The sequence below is a fragment of the Rasamsonia byssochlamydoides genome (assembly GCF_041956645.1).
Source record: "Rasamsonia byssochlamydoides strain NRRL 3658 unplaced genomic scaffold VTN77scaffold_102, whole genome shotgun sequence".
Lineage (NCBI taxonomy): Eukaryota > Fungi > Ascomycota > Eurotiomycetes > Eurotiales > Trichocomaceae > Rasamsonia > Rasamsonia byssochlamydoides.
Genome location: NW_027192485.1, coordinates 44,515 through 68,554, shown reverse-complemented (window position 1 = coordinate 68,554; position 24,040 = coordinate 44,515). Strand labels below are relative to the sequence as shown.

At 47.9% G+C, this 24,040-nt stretch overlaps 10 protein-coding genes across 10 annotated transcripts; 4 read left to right on the top strand and 6 right to left on the bottom strand.

Moving 5' to 3' along the window:
* Positions 1-349: 349 nt before the first annotated feature.
* On the bottom strand, positions 350-883 carry VTN77DRAFT_585 (uncharacterized protein; the record flags this gene model as incomplete). Its single annotated transcript, XM_069422062.1, has 1 exon — positions 350-883. One exon carries the CDS (start codon positions 881-883, stop codon positions 350-352), a length of 534 nt encoding a protein of 177 aa, XP_069273434.1.
* Positions 884-2,081: 1,198 nt separating this feature from the next.
* On the bottom strand, positions 2,082-3,396 carry VTN77DRAFT_584 (uncharacterized protein; the record flags this gene model as incomplete). The annotated part of the gene is made up of 2 exons (XM_069422051.1): positions 2,082-2,966; positions 3,019-3,396. The coding sequence occupies 2 exons, from the start codon at positions 3,394-3,396 to the stop codon at positions 2,082-2,084; spliced, it is 1,263 nt and encodes a 420-aa protein (XP_069273433.1).
* Positions 3,397-4,376: 980 nt separating this feature from the next.
* Positions 4,377-4,788, top strand: VTN77DRAFT_583 (uncharacterized protein; the record flags this gene model as incomplete). The annotated part of the gene is made up of 2 exons (XM_069422040.1): positions 4,377-4,404; positions 4,571-4,788. 2 exons carry the CDS (start codon positions 4,377-4,379, stop codon positions 4,786-4,788), a joined length of 246 nt encoding a protein of 81 aa, XP_069273432.1.
* Positions 4,789-4,850: 62 nt separating this feature from the next.
* On the bottom strand, positions 4,851-6,659 carry VTN77DRAFT_582 (uncharacterized protein; the record flags this gene model as incomplete). The annotated part of the gene is made up of 5 exons (XM_069422029.1): positions 4,851-4,927; positions 4,985-5,128; positions 5,214-5,360; positions 5,444-6,184; positions 6,242-6,659. 5 exons carry the CDS (start codon positions 6,657-6,659, stop codon positions 4,851-4,853), a joined length of 1,527 nt encoding a protein of 508 aa, XP_069273431.1.
* A 1,099-nt stretch (positions 6,660-7,758) lies between these two features.
* On the bottom strand, positions 7,759-9,518 carry VTN77DRAFT_581 (uncharacterized protein; the record flags this gene model as incomplete). Its single annotated transcript, XM_069422018.1, has 5 exons — positions 7,759-8,634; positions 8,704-8,995; positions 9,052-9,210; positions 9,276-9,363; positions 9,464-9,518. 5 exons carry the CDS (start codon positions 9,516-9,518, stop codon positions 7,759-7,761), a joined length of 1,470 nt encoding a protein of 489 aa, XP_069273430.1.
* Positions 9,519-11,596: 2,078 nt separating this feature from the next.
* Positions 11,597-14,053, top strand: VTN77DRAFT_580 (uncharacterized protein; the record flags this gene model as incomplete). Its single annotated transcript, XM_069422007.1, has 13 exons — positions 11,597-11,614; positions 11,676-11,833; positions 11,904-12,326; positions 12,378-12,482; positions 12,563-12,799; positions 12,854-12,861; positions 12,930-12,980; positions 13,032-13,085; positions 13,139-13,282; positions 13,333-13,497; positions 13,559-13,716; positions 13,805-13,892; positions 13,971-14,053. The coding sequence occupies 13 exons, from the start codon at positions 11,597-11,599 to the stop codon at positions 14,051-14,053; spliced, it is 1,692 nt and encodes a 563-aa protein (XP_069273429.1).
* Positions 14,054-15,677: 1,624 nt separating this feature from the next.
* On the bottom strand, positions 15,678-16,490 carry VTN77DRAFT_579 (uncharacterized protein; the record flags this gene model as incomplete). Its single annotated transcript, XM_069421995.1, has 3 exons — positions 15,678-15,789; positions 15,952-16,390; positions 16,484-16,490. 3 exons carry the CDS (start codon positions 16,488-16,490, stop codon positions 15,678-15,680), a joined length of 558 nt encoding a protein of 185 aa, XP_069273428.1.
* A 668-nt stretch (positions 16,491-17,158) lies between these two features.
* Positions 17,159-17,698, top strand: VTN77DRAFT_578 (uncharacterized protein; the record flags this gene model as incomplete). The annotated part of the gene is made up of 1 exon (XM_069421984.1): positions 17,159-17,698. The coding sequence occupies one exon, from the start codon at positions 17,159-17,161 to the stop codon at positions 17,696-17,698; it is 540 nt and encodes a 179-aa protein (XP_069273427.1).
* Positions 17,699-19,429: 1,731 nt separating this feature from the next.
* Positions 19,430-20,418, top strand: VTN77DRAFT_577 (uncharacterized protein; the record flags this gene model as incomplete). Its single annotated transcript, XM_069421973.1, has 3 exons — positions 19,430-19,548; positions 19,605-19,752; positions 19,810-20,418. 3 exons carry the CDS (start codon positions 19,430-19,432, stop codon positions 20,416-20,418), a joined length of 876 nt encoding a protein of 291 aa, XP_069273426.1.
* Positions 20,419-21,762: 1,344 nt separating this feature from the next.
* Positions 21,763-22,523, bottom strand: VTN77DRAFT_576 (uncharacterized protein; the record flags this gene model as incomplete). Its single annotated transcript, XM_069421962.1, has 3 exons — positions 21,763-21,904; positions 21,954-22,393; positions 22,443-22,523. 3 exons carry the CDS (start codon positions 22,521-22,523, stop codon positions 21,763-21,765), a joined length of 663 nt encoding a protein of 220 aa, XP_069273425.1.
* Between the last annotated feature and the right edge of the window lie 1,517 nt (positions 22,524-24,040).

Below are 24,040 nucleotides of genomic sequence, written 5' to 3'. Positions count from 1 at the left end.
GTATGAAATGCTTAGCAAGCTCCATGTCGATTTACGTACATAGTATGGAGTACGGTGAGCATGGAAGCATCCATTGCCTGAGTAGCTACCATCTAGTCTCCATGGAAGCCAGAGTGCCATGATCGTCATTATCTCAGCCCCAGCATTATTTCTACGCTACTTAAATTTTGAATCAGCCAAATATGTATAACCTTCCCGACTCTATGCGGAAGCGGTCAAGGAACCATCGTTTAGACTTGCGATTTTGCACCAGGATTGAATAGTGGTCTCGGCAATCGTCGTGAATATAGCACAGTCGAATGGTGGCAATTTGCATCGCGTTGACCAGGCGAGGATACTCGAGAACACCTCAGTCATCAGCAACACGCTGTCGTTTCAAGGCCTGTTCACTTTCCTCCCTGCCCAGACCACCAGGCTGCTTCATGAATATCCATATCCACCACGCAAGCAACACGCTGATTATAACCAGGACCAGCAGTTGTGTCTCCATCAACGCTCCTCTCCACCGCACATTTTTATCTGCATGCCAGGAGACTAGTCCTACAAGGAACTCCACCACCGACAGATCGAGGAATATCAGGGGTAACCATGCCACAGCCAAATCTCTTCGAGTGGCCTTCTCGTGACCTTCGAATTGGAACATTAACATCGTGGCAACAACGGCAGATATAACGGCTGTCATGGCAGAGCTGCATAGAAACCCTTCCGATAGACGACTGAGAGGGGAGACTGTTGGGTGGAATTCGTTGAAACTCAGCACCGCCAACGCAAGGGCGCTGATCAATGCGGCTAGAACGCCAAAGGATGAGTAGAATCGGTGCAGGCGCTGGAAAACGAGCACGGCTCGAACGTCGAGTTGTTTGCCCCAGCGTGGTCTCATCATCGTGTCAGACTAAATGTACGAAGTGGTGAGCATTACATTCGTAATATAAAGCTCGCCGATTCTTTTCTGGAAAGAAGAACAAAAAGTTACTCAGTAATGTTTTAGCAGGCATGAGGGTACAAGTTAGCTGTTGGAGGACGATACACACCGAGAACTGACTAAAAGCTATCTCTGGTACAGCGACACCCAGTCCAGCAAGCTGCGGTGCACCCGCTAAGCTGATTTCATAGATGTCAAGCCAAAATAACAAGAATCCCGGTTATATACGAGCGACGAAGATGCTTCCTCGCCGACATGGATTGAAAAAAAAAAAAACGGAGGTGGCCAGCGAATATCGGAAACAGTGTTAAGGATGCGACAACAGTGTTAAGGATGCGACAACAGTTCCTCTAAAACAATATTGGCGCTTGCGTCGAGATTTTCCATCCTGCCCATGTTCTCGTACCGGGAAAATTATATATGCAACGTCCTGCAGTCTCCTGGCGCTCTGTGACCGGGTATAATTTCATTAAAAGCAGCCTTTCTATGCAGATGTTGTACTTGTGACAGGCATAATAACTAGATCAGTATTTTGATTCGCAGAACAGTTGGTCTATCTTGGGTTTGCTGCAGGTGACAAGGATTGCAACAGCAAATAAGCTCTCACAGCAGCCATGTCCGGAGGTGGGCGATACGCTGTGATGGAGCCTAGATGCGCGTACCGCATAAACTGTCAGGCACATGAATTTGTTATCCCGGTCTGGTTCGCGACTCGGCTGACAGAGCAATAAAATTAGCTTAAAATTAATTATTATATCGTTGTTGTTCATATTATTCCAGTAATAGTGGAGCTTCCTTCGTTGAAAATAAGGCTTTTTTTTAAAAAAAAAAATAAGAGGGAATGGCGTGCTTTATACAAATATAGAAACAGATCTGTTGCTATTCATCACATAAGAGACGAATACATATTCTGTATTCCTACATGGATAAGCTTGTTGTGTTCTTCTTTTTCTTTTTTTTTCTTTTTTTCTTTTTTTTTTCCCCTGCTCTTAACAATTAATAATCTTGATTTTCATTATGTCGGTAAATTCTTAGGATACGTCTACATATAACGACTTGTTCGAACCAGGGATTGTCTTATACCTAAGGGTATCCTCGTATGATGTATCTTCAGATGTATATCTAAATATTGGTTTATAAAGCCATGCCTATCCTGTAGCTAGGAAGCCATTTCACACCTCCTTGCGACAACAATCACCCCTCTTACAATGCCACTCCTTGACCACCAGCCGAAAATCTTACCAGCTGCCCTTAACTTCCCCAGACTCATTCCATAACGTCTCAACTCGGCTTCCCTTTCCTCAATATACCCTGCAATACCAGAGAATACATATTCTGAGATATCATGCATCTCAATGTTTTCAGACGAATACCCAGCCTTGACAAGCATCTCTTTATAGTCCGATTGAGTCTTGAAGTTCGAATATGGAGTAGAGGTAAGAAGGCAGACAAGTCGTAACAGAATTCGGTCAACCATGGACGTCGAGTCGGACAGGATAAGGTCAAAAGCCATGATAGAAGCGTGGAGAATGTGATAGGCATAAGTAAAGAGAGGTTCGCGAGAAGGCTTGAAATGGTAGAGAGTGTCTAATGCAAGCAGCCAAGTGCACGTCTCTTTACAGGGCGAACTGTCCGCTTCTTGTTGAGATGTGAGGCTACTAATGACAGCCTGGTTGAGCTCGCGGCTCCAAGAAGTCGGATTTGCCGCATCTGCGCAGAATAGTAGGACATTTGGGGTCCAGGACTCCTCTGCCTCTCCCGCGGTTGTCTTTGCTGACAGGCGTTGGCGAGCGAATTCAGCCTGATGACGATTTATCGTGATACCAATGTAGTCGTCAAACAGAGGGCGATTTCTGAAATCAGACTCAGTCCTAGATAAATGTCTTGTCAAGTAAAGCGTCTGGTCACCGCAACCAAAGCCAACATCAAGAAGTTTGATGCTGCCCTCCACTCTTAGTGGTCTGCCATCCTTATGCAACAGCCCTGCAGTCTGTAGCACCTTTTCCAGGAGATGTACGCATGCCTCTGGGAGGGTTTTTGCATGCTTTCAAGAGCATCAGCAATGTGTCTTATTTTAATTACCATTTTCTACATACCTCCCAATACCCCATATTCATCCACATACTCTTCGGAGGAATCTCGACGTTGAGAATGGCGTGATCCAGACTGTACAACGTGGCACCATCGCCATCGTTAGAGCAGAAATAGCCAAACAGCGTCTTGGCGCATAATCTTGCAAGAGGAATGAATATCAGGGAACAAATCCAGCCACTTAGGAAATCACGATGATTGATAAGAAAAGAAGCGGTGGGATAAGAATATGCATCATGCCACCGCTTTGAAATTGCTATGCTCTGTGGAGAAGTAATGAAGCCCAACAAGCAGATGCCAGCAGCATCGTATAGTATAATTGAAAGTACAATGCAAATGCTATAGAGAGTAAAGATAAATAAATACCGTCGAGGAGAAGACATTCTTTGCCGTGTATTTGATGCCGAATGACGCGCTCTCCATACTTCTCATTAATCATTAAGTACTCCGTACAGGTGTTTAGAACAAAGTTCGGAAGGAAAAATGAACCCTATTTTGGTTAGCCAGTGGGTATTTGACTGTGCGCCGCTTTTTTAGGCTTTTTTGATAAGCCCACAGCCTAACCCGCTGAATGTACTATGGCTGCTGTGAGAGAGCAATAAAATTGGCTAAGGCAGGATAGGCTATGATGATCGCCACTGCCATGGTGGCTGTGGCCAGAAATATGCATATAGAGTGCTCCATAAGGCTTCAGATATTCGAATTCTGACAGTTATAAGCTGACTAAGGCTGATTATTATATAAGAAATTACATAAGAAATTTGAGTTCAACAGTGAACTTTCTCCATTCTTCCGAACTTCGTTCTAAACACCTCTATAATGTAGTAATACGTAGGTAGTAATGTGTCTTGCCGTGAATATTCGACCTGAGATCTGCCAGACCCCGCCGAACCCTCCTATCACATGTCTGATTCGGCAGGAGAAGAAGATAATTAGTGCTCAAAATACGGAGTAATGCGGAGTAGTTTACCCCTGAAGAATTAATTGCCCTAAATTTAGTAAAGTTTTGTCTGGAATAACTATAATCCACTTGCTCGCTATCCGAGTTTGGTCTAGTCAGCTTTCAGCTTGCCCCCTCCGCCTGAGTGAGACGATTTCAGGTCTGAACATGGAGCGATAGATTTGGCTGACACATGCTGAAGATACCTGGTGATTAAAGGCCGCCATTCTTTTCTCCAAAGGGACGGCCAGCAGTGGCCCTGTCTGGCATTGGCAAGAGTTACGGTGGCTATCGGCGGCCTTCTTATCGCGAATCTCCATCCCATGCAAAGAAATAGGCGAAAAGCAATAATGGTTGAATACGATGATGAATTTGACACGAATCTTCAAAGTGGCATAATTGTGTTTTTATGATGCCCTCGTAATGTTGACGTCTTATCAGGAGATGGGAGGTGAGTTTATTTCTATCAATGGATGAGCAATCCATCTATGAGTCGAGCAGTTTAAACAAGCTCCAACTCTATCTACACGTTCTTCAACGGCGGCATATCTTTGTTCCTCGCCGAATTCCAGCTGGAGCAGAACGACTGTCAAGTCGCCTCTAATGCCGTTTTGCAGGCAGTCTCCAATTTACAGGCTGTTCTCACACCTCATCAGCAGCACTATACATACCGGGAATGATATGGAGTCACTTTCAACAGATCGCCTATGTGAGAACCACTCAGCGGCTGGCAATCAAACGACGATATTCCTTTGGAGCCACCATCCATGATGTAGACCCGGCTGGTGAACAAGTCCTTCACGATATTCCATGGCGCGCCGTTATTGATGGCTAGACATATGGAGAATTGCGTGGTGTCGAGCCATCAATCCTAGGCACTGCCGAATCAATACCGCCTTACTTGTGTGAGAAATAGCGATTGATCATGGAACGGAACGGAATCGTCACGAACTGGGGCAGCCACGAAGTCCTGGCTGTCATCTGTAAGAGAGAGAGAGAGAGAGAGAGAGAGAGAAAGGAATGAGACAAACCTGTATTTGGAATTTCCACGGTGTCAACCGTCTTGCCAGCTGCTGCATCTCTATTCATCTCCTTGTCATCCGACTTGACCTCTGCACTATCCGAATTTCCTTCCACATGCTTCGTTTCTTCATCAAAGATGTGCTTGGTGGATTCTTCTAGTAAAAGTCTGATCAGAGCTTATGTCGTGGAACAGCATGGAATTATACTGAGCGAGTTATAAAAGGGAAAGAAACAAACCTGTATTTCGAGCTTCCACAGTGTCAACCGCGTTGCCAGCTGCTGCAACTTCATTCATCTCCTTGTCATCCGACTTGACCTCTGTACTATCCAGACCTCCTCCCATATGCTTTGTTTCTTCGTCAAAGATGCGCTTGGCAGATTCTTCTGGTAAAGGTCCGATCAGAGCTCTATGTCATGGAACAGCATGGAATCACACTGAGGGAGTTACAAAAGGGAAAGAAACTAACCTGGATTTGAAGCTTCCACTGCATCGAGCCCGTTATCAGCTGCCGCAGCCATCTCCGCATCATCCGACTTGACCTCTTCGCCTTCCACATGCTTTGTGCCTTCCTCAAAGATCCGTTTGACTGATTCTTCTAGTAGCACTCCGATCAGAGATTGATTCTCCCGGTCCTCCTGGAGGACTCTGGCGATAGAGTCTTTTTCTCTCCTGTTCAGCTCTTCCCGCTGCCGATGGATTACTCCAAGCTCCTGGCTCAGCGCGTCCTCTAGGACGTTTTTATTCAACTCCATCGCCTTGATTTTGCTCTCCACCTCAAAACGGAGTTCTCTCAATTGCGCGGTGCGCAGCGGATCTTGCAAGGCTTCAGCCAGTTTCATGGCTGACGTGATCAGCGTTTCGACGCCTCGAGAGGTCGTGGGGACTCGATGAACAGCCGTATGCCGGAGCTTGTTGGTTGCGTGGAGGACTTCATTCAGCGATGGCCCACTTAATTTAAAGGCGTTCTCGGGAAACTGCTTGGCCCGCTTGGCGAAGACTTTCGTCCATTTGGTGAGTTCGACCGCTTGAGGACAGTCCCAGGCATGCTCCTCCAGAATGGATGGCATCCACTTCTTGGTGAACTCGAAGCAGCATTCTTCCAGCACGTGCTGGGCGGTGGATAGAATGGCATGCTGGGCGCGGTAGGGGAAGTAGGATGGGTATAACGAAGGCATATTAGGTGCAGGCTCCGGCGTCGGTTGAGGACCTGTAATAAATCCATGAATCTGCTTAAGCATGCATGGTGTCATGTCGGTGGTCTTACCAGTGCCAGCCGCATCATCCCTACTCGAAGGGAGGGCCGCATTCTCATCTTCATCCTCCAATTCATTCTCCCGTTCTTCCAGCGACTCGATTTCCTCAAGTGTCTCTGCAGTAGAACGCGCTGCATCGTTTTCTGACGCGGCACGTTGGGCGTCCCTCGCTGGAGAGGAGACAAACAGCTCCGGAAACTCGCTCTTGGCCTTCACGTCGGACTGGAAGATTCGCTTTTCAAGCAGACCCTTGAGGATATCAACGACCTTGTCGGGCTTGAAGTCGCGGATTTGGGGACGCAGCGCCTGTTCATGTTTGTCCACGAGTTCTCTAATCTTCTTCGGTTTGCGGATTTGGGCATTGCTGCCCGCGAAGATGGCTCTGCACGCCAGGTACACCAGGCGTCTTTCTGCCGCTGAGTAAGCCATGGGATTGACTTTGCGAACCACCTACCAGGTCATCCCAATGGATAGAGATTCATTGATAAATGCTGGTAGCCTTTTTCTTTGTCCAGTGGTTGAGGCAGAGAGAACGTGGACAAATGAGTGGTAATCAAGATGGTAATCAACATCTATAACTCGGGGAAAGTCACTGTTAAAACACATCCATGTAAAACGTCGAAGCAATACCAATGTACATATTATGGAAAATCTCCTGGATCTTCTGAGAAAAGCAACCTCTAACGGAAATCGACAATAAAATAGCCATGGATCGGATTGGCTATTAAACCTCTGATCCGATTGGAGCATATCCTGCAAGATGATTGGCCCCTGGAAAAAACACGTGGCTAGTATGTATTAGGTTTAGCACCTGATTACTCAGCTGCTGAGTAATCAGGTATCTCGCTGCTGCTCTACTGAGTAGAAGCCCCTGCAAAGCCCCTGTAAAGCTCCTAATATTCATCCTACAAATGTTATGATTATTATCTCATTAGTAGATTCTGATTACCGATTCTCTGAAAAGGACTTATGGCCCATTTAAGCCCTAGGAGATATTTTAGTATTGGAATAGACTAGCCTCGTAGCTACTATTCTAACCAAGTGACTCAATAAATCCTCTTGTCTCCTTTAGAAGTATACTCCTAGATTATCATGATTCCCCCTACCAAACAGTCCGTTATAAACTTAGTTCAAGACCTCTAGACTCCAATTTTACGAACAATGAGGAAGAGAAGGACACCGCTACCTACTCAGATACTAGACTTAGCATGTTGCGATGGCAGTTATAAAACCTCCTCTCATGGGATTCTCGACAGTCCTGGTTATTCTTGACGAAATTTCCATGGAGTGAGGTTCCCATATGTGTTCTTTGTCTTTTTCTTTCTTTCTTTCTTTTCTTTTTTTTTTTGACTAACTGATCGCTTCTACTGGTGTTAGAATGACTTGCTGATTTTGGAAATAAACTAAGATGTATCTAAATTGTTACTTGCTGTGCAATCTATCCATTGTCCATTCAAGGTTATTAATCGAAAATCAAGTCGTAGACATAAGCGTCCCCGGTGCATTTTTCCCGGATCAGAGGACTCTTCTATATAAAATGCAGACTATCCTTGTACGAGCCTGGCGATATCACCGTCCAGCCATCGTCATCTTCCTTGTCTTTCTCCTTCTCCTTATCTGGCTCAGGAAACTTCTTGACATGCTCGATGGCCCATCGGGTGCGCTCCCCCAGCACCGGCGGATACCGACCCTTCCCTTCAATCCGCGGCAAACCTGCAATCTCATACAGCTGCCGCAGGTACTCAATCGTCTCGCCGTTGTCCCACGGGATGTCGTGGAAGCGGCGCCTCTCCCGGCGGACGCGCTCCCAACGCTCCTTCTCCCAGCGTTCTTGCTCCTCTTTTGGCGGCAGTGGGATGGCATTTCGCCCCGAGAAGACACGGGCCAGGGCGATAGCCTGGTACTCAAACGAACGGAAGGTGAGGGTGCGCGGGACACCGACGAGACCGACGGTAGGGAAGTCCCTGAGGAAGGTATGCAGATAGTTTCCGACAAGGCGGTCCTGGGCATAATCCCAGAGGGGAGCCCCGTTGGCACGGGCATTCCAGAATGGGAACGAGGCTTTATATCCTGTGCAGTAGATGACGACGTCGATGTCAGACAGCACGGAGCCGTCGTCGAAGACAATCTCCCCAGTGGGGAGATACTCCTTCACGATCGGTTTCCATTCGATCCCTCTCGGAGGACGGTCGCCGTCCCAGCGAGCTGGGGATCTGCGCGACTGGTACACCGGCAGCTTTGCAGTTTGAACGAGGGCGGTGGCCACATCGTGGCCGGAGGCGGCGTTTCCGATGACGAGCACTTTTTTCTGCCTGAAGGTCAGGGCTGACCGGAATGATTTGGAATGGAGGACGCGGCCGGGGAAAGTCCGGATGTACTCGTCGAGACCTTTGACGTGTGGGACCTGTTGGACTCTCAATATCATCGTGTTCATATATTAGGGTTAATATCTCTAATATCGACCGGGGCTTACGTATGGGACACTGTAGTGACCATTCGCAAAGACGACAGCGTCAAACTCTTCCTTCCACCAGCGATCCACTCCAGCCACTGGGTCATGCCGCCGCAGAGTCAGCGTCCAACGGTGTCGACCGGCTGGGGACTTGGAGACATCCTCAACAGTGGTGTTGAGCACCAGGAATGAGTCCGTCCGGTGGGCGGAGAAGTAGTTTTCGATATACTGCTTGGGCACCCAGTGCGGTACGAAGGGGCCATATGCAAAAGGGATGTCAGAGAATGACATGGCAATAGCCGGTACATTGCTCCTGTCGGCTGAATCAGTACCAGATTTAAACAGAGAGACGGAGACACGGCCACCCACGTCAGCTCGGCATAGATTGGCGTCCGATCATATCGCTCCTGAGAAGACGGCGGAGTAGTCCGGGGCAGATCCTTAGGGATCTCCAACGGCGGATCGATCTCCGGAGGCAGCTTGCCCGGGCGAGGGACGATGAGCGGATTGGGATCGGGATCAAAGATCCTTCAATTGTGTCAGCAGATGACTATACTAACATGAAAGTTCATTAGATGTTTATTCGACTATACCAGGTACCCCCAGGAGTCTCCCTCCGCTCAAAGACCCGGATCCGATCAAAGTACTCTTCCGCCGCAAAGGCCGCAGCCGCAGCGGCTCCTACAAAGACATTTAACTATACATGAACACAGCTAAGGGCAATGTTAAGGTAGGATGAATGAATCGAATGCATGTCCATGTCTGAGTCGGAATTATTTACCTGCTGCTCCGGCACCAATGATCGCCACCGATTTGATATCCAGAGTCTCCTCCATTTTAAAATCTATCGACCAATAAAAGGAAATGCTGATCGATGAAGAAGAGAGTGGATAAGGAGATAAGAAACCCGGAGTTGTTCCACTATTTCAAGTTAATATTAGAATCTGATCTGTGCTGTGGGGGAGGCGCAACATGAATTGTCAGCATGTATATTCGCCATCCCGCTCCTGATTGCGTGCTCAAGCTTAACCTGCTGCGCTGCTTCCCCGCCTGCATTGGAGAATGTGAGTTGCTATTCCAATCATAGTAACAGGCAGCCTCTTGTAGGATCGATATAAATATCCAAGAGAGCTACGCACTTTCGCTTAAGGGGAAAATGTTCTCTATCGGCAGTGTTATATATATAGCTCATCAGATACGTACTATACAAATTTCTTGCCAGGTACAGGTTCTGCATAGCACAGCAAACCTGTTCTTAATCCTCAAAGCCACAAAACTCATGGTTGCATACAAGGATTAATAATATGTCAATAATAATAATAATGGCGCTATGTGGTTGACCTAAGCATTATTCAAACGCTACTGACAATTATCTTCGAGAAAACGTTGGTATTATGAAGAAAGAGTTGTATAAGAATCATATGTACAACAGTTGGAAGCTTTTCTTTTTCTTTTAAGGGACTAGCTTCTTGTGAAGTATTACGAGAAAACGTCTAATTCCCCAGAGGAGAAGGGGCCACATTCTTGCAATTTTGCAATAATTCGTTCTCTCAGAATAAAGCATTTCCAGTATCTCCGTACCACAACCTCGGATTGTACACAGTACATATAGATAAATGCCATTTCGATTGAAATTACATTGCTTTGTAGTTATGAGTTCAATCAGCCTTAGGCAGGAAAGGCATAAGGAATCCTTATAAGAAACATGTCGTTGCTAAAAGAACGATGTTAATAAGCAGAGAAAAAGAAAATATAAATAGTAGTTTCTTAGGCTCATAATCGTTGTTCCCATGCTTTTGTATATTTAATGTCATTAACAAATCGCTTTCAACAATTACTACGATTCTAGATAAAATCATACCATCTATCATCTTATAATAGTTCGTACTGAGGATTAGATCAGGTCCATTGCTATATCTGTGCTGTGGGAGGAATATTTCTCCAAGCAATAAATAATTGTTACCAACGATTCTGATCATGCAAGCAGAATCTGTATTCAGCTTGCCAGACAAGTACGCGTAACTCTGGAATCACCTTATGCCTGGCTAGAAATGAGTTCCATGGTTCTTACCAATTTTAAAGTGTATGATGGTCGTGCCACTTGATACGCATCGAAATTGTCCTTCACGTGGTGAAATTATCTCAACTGCCTATTTTGACAAAGGCGACTGTGTCTAGTCTCCACTAGTCTGCTAGATGCTCCTCCGCAAGCGGATAAAGTCATTATTCCGAATTCTTACTGTGGTCTCCGCATGCTTGGCTAGACAGTGAACCACACGGCCGGGCCCCAGACCCGGCAAATAATAACCCAGGAGGGTGAGAAGGAGCTTATTGATTCGTACAATTGTTAACTAAACGAAACGAAAGTATCACTGGGAATAAAATGAATGGGTAAATTTACGATTATTATAAATCTGCCAACGGACTCGCTTGATTTGACGAATCAAGCGGAATAACGACCTTCCAAATTGGGGAAGTGAGGGGAGCACGGCATATAGCAAGTCGGAGCTTCTCCGAGATCCCCATACTGTATCAACCACCTTATCGATATCGATTCAGATCAGGACAGCAAATTAGTTGTACCAGCGCCGCTCCTTTGTGAAACTGGATAAGCTGTCATGTCGTCGCCAGAAGAAGCAACCGCACGGCTCGAACAGCAGAAATGCCATCTACCAACGGACAGGGATCCTTGCCGCTGGCACTTGCTGACTGTCATATCAGTGTCCACTCTGCGCAATTTTAGCACCATATAGCGTGCTTGCTCCAGACGATGTCGTCGTCGTTCTGGAACGGGACTAACTGCAGCTGCAGCTGCGAGCTGCCATAGATAAGAAATATCACTTACCCTGCTGCAAGGTTATGCTCATCATCGTGCATATGTCTCTTGGCACAGTCAGGGCCAAGAAAAGTCAAGATGACATACCCTGAAACGGTGCGTGGATTGAGCAAATTCGAAGACAGACTGACGGTTCCTGTATCTGACTCCCGGGCAGGGAAACCTGGGCGATGAGAAGACGACAAAAGTAGAGGCGATCTCATCAAGTCCCGTTCTGGAGGTCGGCAGGACCCGCCGTCGCAAACCGGTCTTTGAAGACTACGTCTTTTTTGCCGGGGCGCAGCGGGCTGCAGAGAAGGAGCAAGATGGGCCAAAGTGAGTAACAATTCTTCAATTGACTGTTTTTAGAGTATTAGCTGACGACGATGGTCGGCTGCTTCACTAGAAAGCCCACCATTACAGACAAGTGCTTGTCGTTTGCATCCAAAGTCCTGCCCACCAACATGGACACGACTCGACTCGCCAGCGACATGCAGACAGACGGCCTGAGCGACGACGAAGTGGAGAGGATCAATGCCTGGCGAGCACTGAGGCAGTCTTCCTGGGCGGGGGCATTCTACCTCTGCACGACCGACATCCTCGGACCGTTCAATGCGCCATATGCGTTCCGGCAGAATGGCTATGTGCCAGGCGTCTTGCTCTACGTGTTCATGGGCGCTGCCGCGTTCTACTGTGGCGCGTTGCTCTGGTGGCTCTATGTCAAGCTTGATAGTGACCGATTCCCCGTCAAGAGCTACAGCGATATTACAGAGCGTGTTGCGGGGAAGCCGCTTCGAGTATTTGTCACTTGGCTGGTCTTCATTCATATGTCAGTTTGTCCATCACTCTGTATTTCTGCTGCTGACCTGACGCTTTCCAGGATTGTCAATGTGGCCACAACATCCCTTGGCTGTGCGCAATCGCTCGTGCAGATTGTCAATGGAAATCTATGTTTTGTGGTTGCTATCATCATTTGGATTGTGGTGTATGTCAATGACCCTCGTCCTGACATATTTCTTTTCTCTTTTCCTTTTTTTTTCCTTGGCGAAAACTGACTTGACATAGCGGAATCGTGCTCTGCCAAATCCGGACATTAAAACGTTACAGCTTCCTCTCCAGTGCAGCAATCTTCCTGAATCTGTTGATCATTTTCCTCTCCTTCGGATTTGTCGCCCATTCAGCTCCAAACTACTCCGCTGCCAAAGCTGCCTATGGCATTAGTGCGGGCCCCGTTATCAAGCAGGCATTTGCGACATGCCCGTTCTTCTCGCGGATCAACGGTGTCATGAATATTGTCTATGCGTAAGTTAGTAGCATCTTAACACGCTGGGCTAGTGCTGATATATGTCTCCTTAGATACGGAGGTAGGGCTACAAGCTATGGTGTCCAAGACCCCGAATAAAAGTTAGTTAGATACTGAGATAAATTTCAGGCGCCACCATTTTTGCCCAAATTATCGCTGAAATGCGGCGGCCTATGGACTGTAAGTATACCCCTAGACTAGCTGACTAGTGGGCTAACTCAGACATTCCAGTCCTCAAGGCGTTCTCTCTGACTCAAGCACTCATCTTTACGATTTATGTCTTCTGTAAGTCACGTATCTATTTGTCCACGTATAGCCAGATACTGATTGCGACACAGACGGACTCTATGTGTATTCCTTCCAAGGACAGTTCACCCTGCCAGTCGCCTTCCAAGGCGTGAGCCGTTACTCATGGCAGACGGTGGGCAATGTTCTCTCGTTGATCTCTTCGGTCCTTGCCGGTGGGTTATACGGCAATATCGGTAGGGATTTACCTTCATCATAAAGCAGGTCATCAACTTACACACCGCAGGTCTCAAGATCCTTTACGTCAACGTTGTCCAAGACTTCTTCAAAGGCCCCCCGCTCTTGACTCTGAAAGGCAGAATCATCTGGACGTTCCTGGTGATCGCGTTCTGGATTACCGGGTTTGTCATCGGGGCGGCAATTCCTCAGATTCAGACACTGTCAGGCATGGGTGAGTATCATATCCATCCCTACGATTTAGTTCTATCGTTAGCTAACAAAATGCTTTTCAGTCGGAGCTGTCGCAAATATGCAATTCACCTACTCGTTTCCCTCTGGCTTCACCTTCCTCTATCTCGTCCAGTTGGACGCCACTGCTGAGGATGGCGAGTACACGCCTGGCTCGCCGAGACGAGCCGACAGTTGGGCTCAATGGAGCCGCTGGAAGAGGGTATGTCGTTTCCTTCACTTCCCAATTTCTGGTGTTTGCCTTGGGTAGCAATTTAGGCGCTAATATTCGTGTTTCTGTCATAATATAGGGCCTCCTCGGCGGCAGTACGCCCCGCTTGATCTTCAAATGGTTCAATTTCATTTTCTGCCTTGCTGCGCTTGCGTGTGCGGGATTGGGTGAGTGAATATATACCTTATTATCTCGATGTCAGTGCCAGAAGTGGTAGCAGGCTAACAGATTACGTTTGTATATAGGTATATACGGTTCGGGACTCTCGATTCGCAACGCATTTGAGACTGCTGCCGCCACGTCCTTTGGTTGTGCGGCTCCGGTTTAGCGCGTTACGAAGGTAGCCCATCATGCCAGTAGCATAAGAAAATGAGCATTGACTAGATAGAGGAGAGGCTGCACGAAGGATATACTTGGGCAACTCGAAAGTAATCGAATGGGCAGAAGTCTATTAGCAACGATCGAGCTACCGACAAATACGCATCAATTATGCAGGTTATATATACTCCGTACAGTTGTTAAAATAGAAAGCAGCCCTACCAAAAAAGATACCCAGGATTCAGAATTGGCGTTCCTAGCCGAAAGTTCAAGAAGCTAGCCATAAAATAAGTACCACATGATATCAAATTAAGCTGGCCTGATGATCAAGAAAAGTAGCTAAACGCAGGCAACCAATTATCCTAACCACTCCACGCTGAATCTTCCCACCTTCTCCCTTGATCTGGCGTCTGATTACGTTGAGTCGTGAGAACATGGGGCAGAGATGTGAGATATGTATGAGCACCAGTCCAGACTTACAGTGGCACACAGACCATATGGATTTCTTCTCTTTTTCTTGCCGCTCTCTCTCCCCTTCTAGCTATAGTTGACAGGACCGAATGGAATAAAATAAAATGAAGAGGAGAAAAAAAAAGATGAATACAATTGCCTAATTAATTGATGGCAGCGGTACATACATTATCTTCCCTCATAACTCTGTCGAACTAAACTGTCAAACCTTGCTTTTCAATAAGATAGTGATAGAAAATTGAACCTACATTGAAAAATGAGTGATGCCTGTAAAAAAAAAATATAGGCGGAGATCTGGCAAGGGTAGTTGCAATATTCGTGGAGAATATAAATTCACCGAATTTGTTCACGCCAGCAGTCTGGATTAAATAAATGTCAGGAATCGTCCACTCAGCCAAAAAAAAAAAGAGGTGACATAACAACTATCCTTTAGCTGTTGGATCTTTTCTGGTCGACAATAAAAAGATTCTAAAATAATTAGCGCATTCACTTGGCCTGTCCCATTTTCCACAGTATTAATTACTCTAAAAAGGTGGCGGAGTGATAGTATAGTGAGTATTTGGAGGTCTTTACTAGCTAATTAATATGAAGCACGTGTTGCAAAGAAAAAGAGACAGGGAGGGAGGGAAGGGGAGAGAGAGGAGTTGGGAATTCATGATTCTGCAGGCAATCTGGCAAGGTGCTGGCAGCTGAAAGGCTTCACTCCAAGCCTTGAATGCCTTCAATGGTGAGCCACCAGTCTGATCTACTAGAAGGAAGTATATCGTCGAAGATGGGGTGGGTTACGAATCTCGGCAACAGACGAGCGATGTCTTCTCTGAACCTCACAATAACTTCTGACATGTCGAGAAGGCAGAGGTGATGGTCAATAGGGATAAAGGAAAAGGGAGGCCGATCGCTCCTGGCAGGAGCACCGCAGTAGGGGCAAGGAGAAGGAGGACTAAATGCGACAAAGTCGTCGCAGTGCTTGAACCACTGCTGCACACGGAGTTTTATTGAGGTCTGCTTTGTCAAAATTGACTTGAATGATTTCTAATGCTCCCAGTCGGTAGTCAGGTGCAGTTCCTCAAGATGGGTTGTGAAATCATCCGCTGTCGGAACATGGACCTTGCATATCGGGCAAATAATATGTAAGGTGTCTGGGTCGAAACCCATTCGCAGGATCACATCGCGCTGGCTGTCACGATCATGTTGTCCATGTTCCAGCAAGTGTTTCTGGAGGGCTTCGGGTCCTCCGTCTCCATGAATTCACTGTTTGCATTTCCTGAGGTCGCACTTTAGCAGAGTAAGTGGTCTAGGATTCACCAAAGCCTGTCGGAGACCTTGCATCTCAGGCGATGATGGAGTTCGGTGGGCCATATGGAAGTGCCATCTAAGTAATAAAGAGAGAGATCTGTTGTCAGGCAGCCGTCCTCGGGACAGCGGCAGGGTTCATACTCGCTGTGGCCATTCCGAAGATGCTCGCGCAGTTTATCCGCGCGATAGAAGCTGCGCCTACCTCTGCGCGGACAATAAAGGACTGGACAATCCATCATGGCTTCTCTCGTATGTTTCTTCACGTGCCGGTTCAGATCTGCCTGCCGTTGAAACGGTCGTGTTGAGGGGCAGCCCGGCCAGGTGCATGTAAGAAGCCCTGCTGCTTGGGCGGATTTCTTCATCTGTCGGGAACCTGGACAATGCCGGTTCGGTGCCGGGCCAGCAAGGCAGAAACGATTGCGCCATGCAGGTACAGCCCCGTGCACATGTCCATCAGCCCGACGCCAGGCTTCGTCGGGGGGGCCGTCAGGCTCGCTGGTAATGTGCATCAAACCTCCTTCTGCGGCGCCGATAACATCGTATTCGGCGCGTTGGGCGTAGGGGCCGGTGGCGCCGTAGCCTGCAGCAATATCAGTATCGGTACAGACAGTTTACAGCTAGGTGATTACCCGAAATGCTAGCATGAATAATGCCCGGGTTCACGCCTAGCAACACCTCATATCAACCTCATTGCAGGTATTGACAGGCAGGTAGGAAGTTGCCAGCCTATACGACCATCACTGACACCTCTATTGATCCCCGCAATTCCAAATTAAACTAACAATGAGGGGTAAGTTCATGTACATATGTACATATCTTTGGTTCTTATCATCAGCAGCTTCGGACTAGCGTGGCAGGTATCAGAAGCAAGTTCAATTGGATACAGCACATGCAAACGATCTTGCTTTGTCCAATTCCTTGCAGTCGAATCTTGGCAACTGGTGGAGAGTTATAAAGTGGAGGTCTGAAGGAATTGTCCACATCGCTACATGATGAAGAGGGATCAAGATGTCGCTCATCACCCGCAGACTGGTATGCCTCTGGTTGCGCGGCAGCTATAGAAACTACTGACTGTCTCCAGTTTAGCGCCACGAAGCCTCGGCCAATATTGACCGTTGCGACGACTGCTCGTAGCTATGTCAGCTCACGACATGTTCATGCTTGAGCGACTGAGTTCCTGCAGAGCCACGATCCCGACCTGACTGACTCCCAGCGCACCGTCCGCGAGACCATCGCCAGGATCTGCGCCGACTTCCCCGACGAGTACTGGGCCAAGCTCGACGAGACAAAAACCTTCCCGACCGAGCTGCACCGCGCTCTCGCCCGCGATGGCTGGCTCGGGATTTGCATGCCGCAGCAGTACGGCGGGTCGGAGCTGGGAATCGCCGAAGCAGCCGTCATGATGCAGACCATCTCCGAGTCTGGCGGCGGCATGACGGCTGCGTCATCGGTGCACATGAACATCTTCGGCCTGGAGCCGGTCGTCAAGTTCGGGACAGACGAGCAGAAGCAGCGGTGGCTGGTGCCGTTGATCGCAGGCCAGGAGCGAGCGTGCTTTGCCGTCACAGAGCCCAGCACGGAGCTCGACACGCTGAAGATGCAGTCCGTCGCGAGACGAGATGGCGATGACTATGTCCTCTCCGGCCAGAAAATCTGGATTTCAACCGCCCAGCACGCGCAGAAGATCCTCATCCTTGTCCGGACAACGCCGCTCAACCGTCCCAGGGCCTCTCGCTATTCTACACTGATCTCGACCCGTCAGTCGTCACAATCACCGAGATCCCCAAGATGGGTCGCGCTGTGGTCGACTCGAACAGCCTGTTCTTCGACCACTGGCGCGTGCCTGCGCGTGACCTGGTCGGTCAGGAGAACGAGGGTTTCAAAATGATCCTGCACGGGATGAATGCAGAGCGCATCCTGATCGCGGCCGAGGCGCTGGGTCTGGGTTACGCAGCGCTGCGATGAGCAGCCCTCTATGCCAACGAGCGCATCGTCTTCGGCCGGCCGATCGGGCAGAACCAGCAGACAGCTGGATGAAGCTGGAGGCGGCGCGGCTGATGGTATATCACGCCGCCAAGATGTACGACGGGGGGTATGTTGCAGGCGAGTATGCCAACGCGGCAAAGTATCTCGCGGCAGAGGCGGCGTTTGAGGCCTGCGAGAGAGCCGTTCTGGCGCATGGTGGCATGGGCTATGCGAAGGAGTATCATGTAGAAAGATATCTACGAGAGGTCTTCATTCCACGGATTGCTCCTGTTAGCAGGGTGATGATCTGCAACTACGTGGGGGAGCGAGTGCTGGGGTTACCAAAGTCGTACTGACAGAATTCAGTGGCGAGTTTCATTACATTTGGTTTAGGATGTAGACGAGAGCATCTATACGTGATAGATGTGACACTAACTGGTCGATGCTTTTATCGTCGACAGAACATATTCAGATAAAATCTACAGAACTATCTAAATGGCTGGTATGCTTTCACTGGAAGTTAAATTATTTAAATGCAATCTCCATTTTGGGAGTGGCATTACAGCAGAAAAAAAAATACTCCATCTCTCACAATCTGATTGATGATTGATATATTATTTATTCTAGTGCCACATCATCATATGAGAGGTTTATCGGATAGGCTTGTAGTAAAATAAATTCCTCATCTAAACAAGGGTTTGTTTGGACGCGATTTTTTTTCCATCAACAAAAGCCTATCTATATATTTTCATCTGTAAGTTATTGTCTTCATAGTTGCATTCAATCGATCAGAATAATAATGTCACAACGCCCGTTGTGATGTCTTTTATTTTTATTTTCGGTTTTATAACTTGCCCTCCTGGAAGTTAGATTCACTGAATCAGAATAATAACATCCGAACAGTTGTTATATGACATCCCATTCTTTATTGATTTAGAGATTGAGATGCGAATCACACTATGCTTGCTTCCAGCTGAGGCTAAATTCCTGACAATGAACATTAATACATCATCATATGCAGGTTGCGTAATGGCTACCGCGGATAACGATACCCAGCTAGACTACTCGAATCGCAATCAGTCTGCTTCTGCAGCGATCTTTCTATATCCTAATCACCATATTTTCAACTGAAGACTTCGTAGGTTCAGGTTCATAATCTATTGTGTCATCTCCTCCTCGTCTGGAGAAATACCAAGCCGATCTGCCAACAGACCAAACACCCGTCTCGGTCAAACCCCGAGAAGAAACCAAATAGCAGAAGCCATGAGTGTGGCTAACTAGTTAGTGATGATCTGAGCTCGCTCTCGAACCTGATTAGACGCCCGTGGTGGTCCCGATCTCCCCGCCATCCTTGCTTTGCCGCGGGGCCAGAGCTTATTACTATTATCATGATGATTGTGATTTGCCAGGTGGAGCATACAGCTGAGTTGGCAGCAAGCTCGGTTGCATGATCGGACAGGTCTGCCCCGGATGGAAGGAGGATATCCCTTTTGGCTGGAACGCGGGGTAAACTGCAGCGAAATGTGGAGAAGCTTGGGGAAGACAACGCGGGGTCCTGTCAACAATATATAAGCCATTGCCAGTGATGGAAACGAGGCTGCTCACTGCATATACATCTATTCATGACTGATAGTTAGTTAATTGATAAGTCGTCATGTCTGGTGCGGATATTGCCCGTCTGCTGGCTCCGGCCGCAGTGCCAGCCTTCAAGTGCCCTCCCGGCACCAAGATGCACATTCTCGACCTGGGGACGCTTGAAGCTGATGAGGGGTGGTAAGTAGATCATTTGACCATTGTATTGTATACACCTGGAAGGCTGACTATTGCAGGCTTCTTCGAGGCGGAAACACCAGCACGTTGAGCAACCAGAATCCGCAACACAAGCGCCGCCGTCTTATCGTCTTGGCCGCTCTGATTGAACATCCGGACTTTGGCCTGATTCTGTTCGAGACGGGCTGCGCAGAGAATATCGAAGTGGTCTGTATCCATCTATAACCATACAAAATGTGACACTTCGTTGACTGACGACTGCAGAAATGGGGCGCCCCCCTCACCGACGTCTTCCCTCGAGTCGAGTATCGCGAGGACCAGAAGCTGCCGGCAGCGATCAAGGCGACAGGCAATGACATCAAAGACATCAAGGCAGTCGTAATCGGGCACCTACACCTCGACCACGCCGGCGGGCTGGAGCACTTCATCGGCACCGATGTGCCGATCTACGTGCACGAGGAGGAGTTCAAGCACGCGTGCTGGGCTGTCGCAACGGGCGCCGACCTGGGCGTGTATCTGGCACACTACATGGACCTCGAGAAGCTGAAGTGGACGACCTTTAATGAGGACCACTTCGACCTCGCGCAGGGCATCACCCTGCATTTCTCTCCCGGCCACACCCCCGGCCTGGTCGTCATGCAGGTCAACCTCGAGAAGGACGGTACCTTCATCTGGACGACGGACCAGTTCCACATCAAGGAGAACTATGAGCTGAGCCATCCGCATGGCTGGCTGGCGCGCGACCACAACGCCTGGATCAGGAGTCTGAACATGATCCGGCGGCTGCAGCGGCTGTTCAACGCGAGGCTGGTTTTTGGCCATGATCTGGAGACGGCGCAGCAGCTGATGTCTGCCAAGAAGTACTATGAGTGACGCAGTGATGAGATGAATACGTTTGTGATGTATATATCTAGCAAAATATATTATATTCTATTGGCTGCAAGTGAGTTCTAAACTGTACATACATATGTAAAGTGAAAATGTAGCTATGCCACAACAAATCAGTGTTCTGGTTGCTAGCAGCTTAATCTTACAAACTAAATGATATGTCCATATAATAGCGGTATAGATGTCTAATCCATGTAATATTACTCATTTATCCAGTGTAGGACTAGCTACAGAAATGCGTGCCTCTTCACGCCTTTTTGTCTGAGTCTGCAAAATCTGGGACTAAGAAGAAAAAGTAATAGCGTGCGCTCTCTCTTGCTCTGAAGATACATAAATGGTTATAAATAACTTTTTGTATCTTTCTTCATAAATGAAGCCTTTGCTAAAACTTGTTAATGAGTAATAATACTCTCTCTAACTAAGAAGGGAGTTTTAATGCTCTAGTTCAATGGAGGTAGGTAAATTATACCTAATACTATAAGTATGTAATTGTCTCTTTCAAGTACAAGCGGAGAAAGGGACAGGAAAAAGAGAAGAAATCTATATAGTTTATACAATAGGACTAGGATAGTCTTCTTAAAATTATGGACCAACTACCTAATAATTTAGCTTTACGCTATAAATGTTTTTAATTAGATAGATCAGAATAAAAGAAGGTTGCTAGTCAGATAGCTACCAGCAAGCGGGGGATTGATTTCAACCACCAACCAAGAGAAACATCATTTTGCATGAGAGATGCGTACGTATATCCTTACAAAAATAAGGGGAGGAAAGGAAAGGACTGAGGATGAGTGAGTCAGTAAGTGGTGTTTATGAGTGTTTCTGTTCATTAGGATATAACGTTGTACCCAGGTATATTGAATTTAATAGCCAGTCAGTCTTGGATATAATTCAAATACTGGACTAGAGTTGGTCAGTTCTCACTATCATTCGAGTATCTAGGGGCTGTAATCTGGCAGACCGGCGGAACAAAACAGCCCGCTTGATGAACCACGGCAGCCACGTCGTGACCTGATATGCGGCGTGTTTGCGAGTGGGAACGCTAAAGACGAAGTCGAGTTCTTCGAGAGTGCGTTGTCTACGCCATTTATTAGGACTTTCTATAAAACAAACGCGAGAAACAGAAACAGAAGCCGAGTGGATGGATTTATTCAGAATTGATACGAACTTTGTCTCCGGCACAACGAAGAAGATCAGAAAGAAGGCCAGCATGTTCAGTCCGGCGTAGAATCCGAATGCTACGGAAGCTAGCAGTTAGCACAGTCAATTCCCATTCCAACATGAAATGGAATAAGAATGATAACAAGACAGACCCACCTCCCGTCGGCGTCAGCACCAAGCAGCGATGGGAATGTCAGACTGAGAGCACTTCCCACGGCATTGTTTACGCAGATGGTAAATGCAGCTCCCAACTCGCGATGGGACAGGGGGAATGCCTCGCTGAAGTAGATGGATGGGATAGGGCCGATTCCTAGATATCGATCAGAAATGAATTGACTCAATTGCCGTAGGTGTCTCACCCGGCCCGTAGAACGCCGTAGAGGTAGATGAAAAACGCAATCAACAGCACACGCGCAGTCGACTCCATCAGCAACAGGAACGAACAGCCTGCACCGATCAGACACCAAGCCATGTTGGGAAACGTGAACAGGAGCAGGTTGCGTCGGCCAAAGGTGTCCATCGTCCAGACGGCTGGGAAGGCGAAGACGAACATGACAAGCCCATAGCCCATCGACGCTAGCAGGCTGACGCGAGTCGAGTAGCCAGCCTGCGCGAAGATGGACGAGGAGTAGAAGGCCATGATATTGACGCCGGAGAACTGCTGCGCGATGACGATGATGGCGCTGGCGAGCATGGCGCGGCGAAGACGGGGGACAGAGATAATCTCGTAGGTGCGAGTGCTGAGGGCTTTGCCGGAGTACGCACTCTTTTGTTCGATAAGCTGGCAGTAGGCGTAGTACTGTCTATCATTCAGACTGACTGCAGCTGCTAGTAGTATCATGACTTACCAGCTCCCTAGCAGCAATGAGCTCCGTATTGCGCAATCGACAGAACGATTCATACGCCTCGCGGTAACGGCCTTTCTTCATGAGCCAGCGAGGAGATTCTAAATCACCTTAGGAAAGCAAAAACGCAACTTTGACAGTACTTACCCGGACAGAACCAGACAAAGACCACAATAGGAATCGCAGGCGCAAAAGCAGCTGCCAGCTGGAACCGCCACGCCAGAGGGCCAATACGGTAGAAGATCAGATTAGAGCAGAAGCCACTGATCAAGCAATCAGCATGCTGGAATGCATACATGATACGTACTCCACAGGACTCGATACAGAACTTACATAAGAATGCCAAAAGCAACCCACAGCTGGAAGCTGGTGACGATTCACCGCGGATGGAAGCCGGGCTGACTTCGGCGCTGAAGACGGGGATGGTGGAGATTTTGACTCCCATTCCTGTGATACATCAGTCGATCAATTCCAGAACTGATCCATGGATTCTTCTGTATAGTATAGTATAAGGCTTCTAACCTAATCCCATAAAGAGACGGCAGAGCGTCAGTCCCCACCAGTTCTGGGTAAAGGCTCGGGCGAGGACAGGAAAGACGCACTGGGAGAGATTGTAGCAGTGATCAGCTTCAAACTTTACTATTATAACAGTAGCCAGATGACAGGGCTGTACATACAACAACCCCGTCAAGAAGATCGTCCCCCGACGACCGAGCCAGTTGTTCAGAGGATCTGCTGCCCATGCGCTGGTGCATATATCCATAGATAACAATGTCAGCAGGAATCAAAATCTGCGGCATTTCCCACCAATATCAACGCAAATATAACAGCAAGGTCGTACCTCAGCAAGCCAAACACAGTCGGTCCCGAGTTGATCACCCCAATCAACCAGGGATTGTCCTCGATGCCGAATTCCTGCGGAAACGACAAGTTGGCGCCGTTTGCGTCGGTGTTGTCCCATCCTCTGTAGACACGAATTCAACAGTCAGTAAAGTAATTCTTTCATCGAATTGCATCATATCGCTCGAGTCAAGAGAAGATACTCTAGTTCTCTTGCACTGTACATAATTTAACAATAAGTGGTAATACTCACTGTATAGCCGACCCCAACGAGCACAACGCCACGCAAAAGTACAGCCGCCAGGGGAGATGCCATCGATGGGTAATCTCGCGACGGAGATGGTACTTATCATCATCCGTGAGATGCAGCTCGTCGGACAGATTCTCGATATCAGCAGGATTCTGCGCCATGAGGGCAGCTTTCCGGAAGATAGCGACCTTGTCGGATAGTCCGTTCGCGTGGCAGAAGTTGGTCACGTTAGTTAGGAGGGTGGATCTGGGGATGTGGGATAGGGGGTTGTAGATTCTGCATATTTGTCATTTGTTCGAAAGGTGGACAGATATCCATATTGAGATGGACCTCCGTGGATAAATTGATCGAATCGAATGCATTTAGGATTTCCGTGATTGAAAAGCAGGAGGTAAATAAATGATTAGCCACATACCTCCCGTTGACATCCCGTCCATAGCTGGCAGCCGCATACCTGGATTTTATGCCATTGTCATTCCCCGTAGTATACGCATGACCCTCGACATCCTCA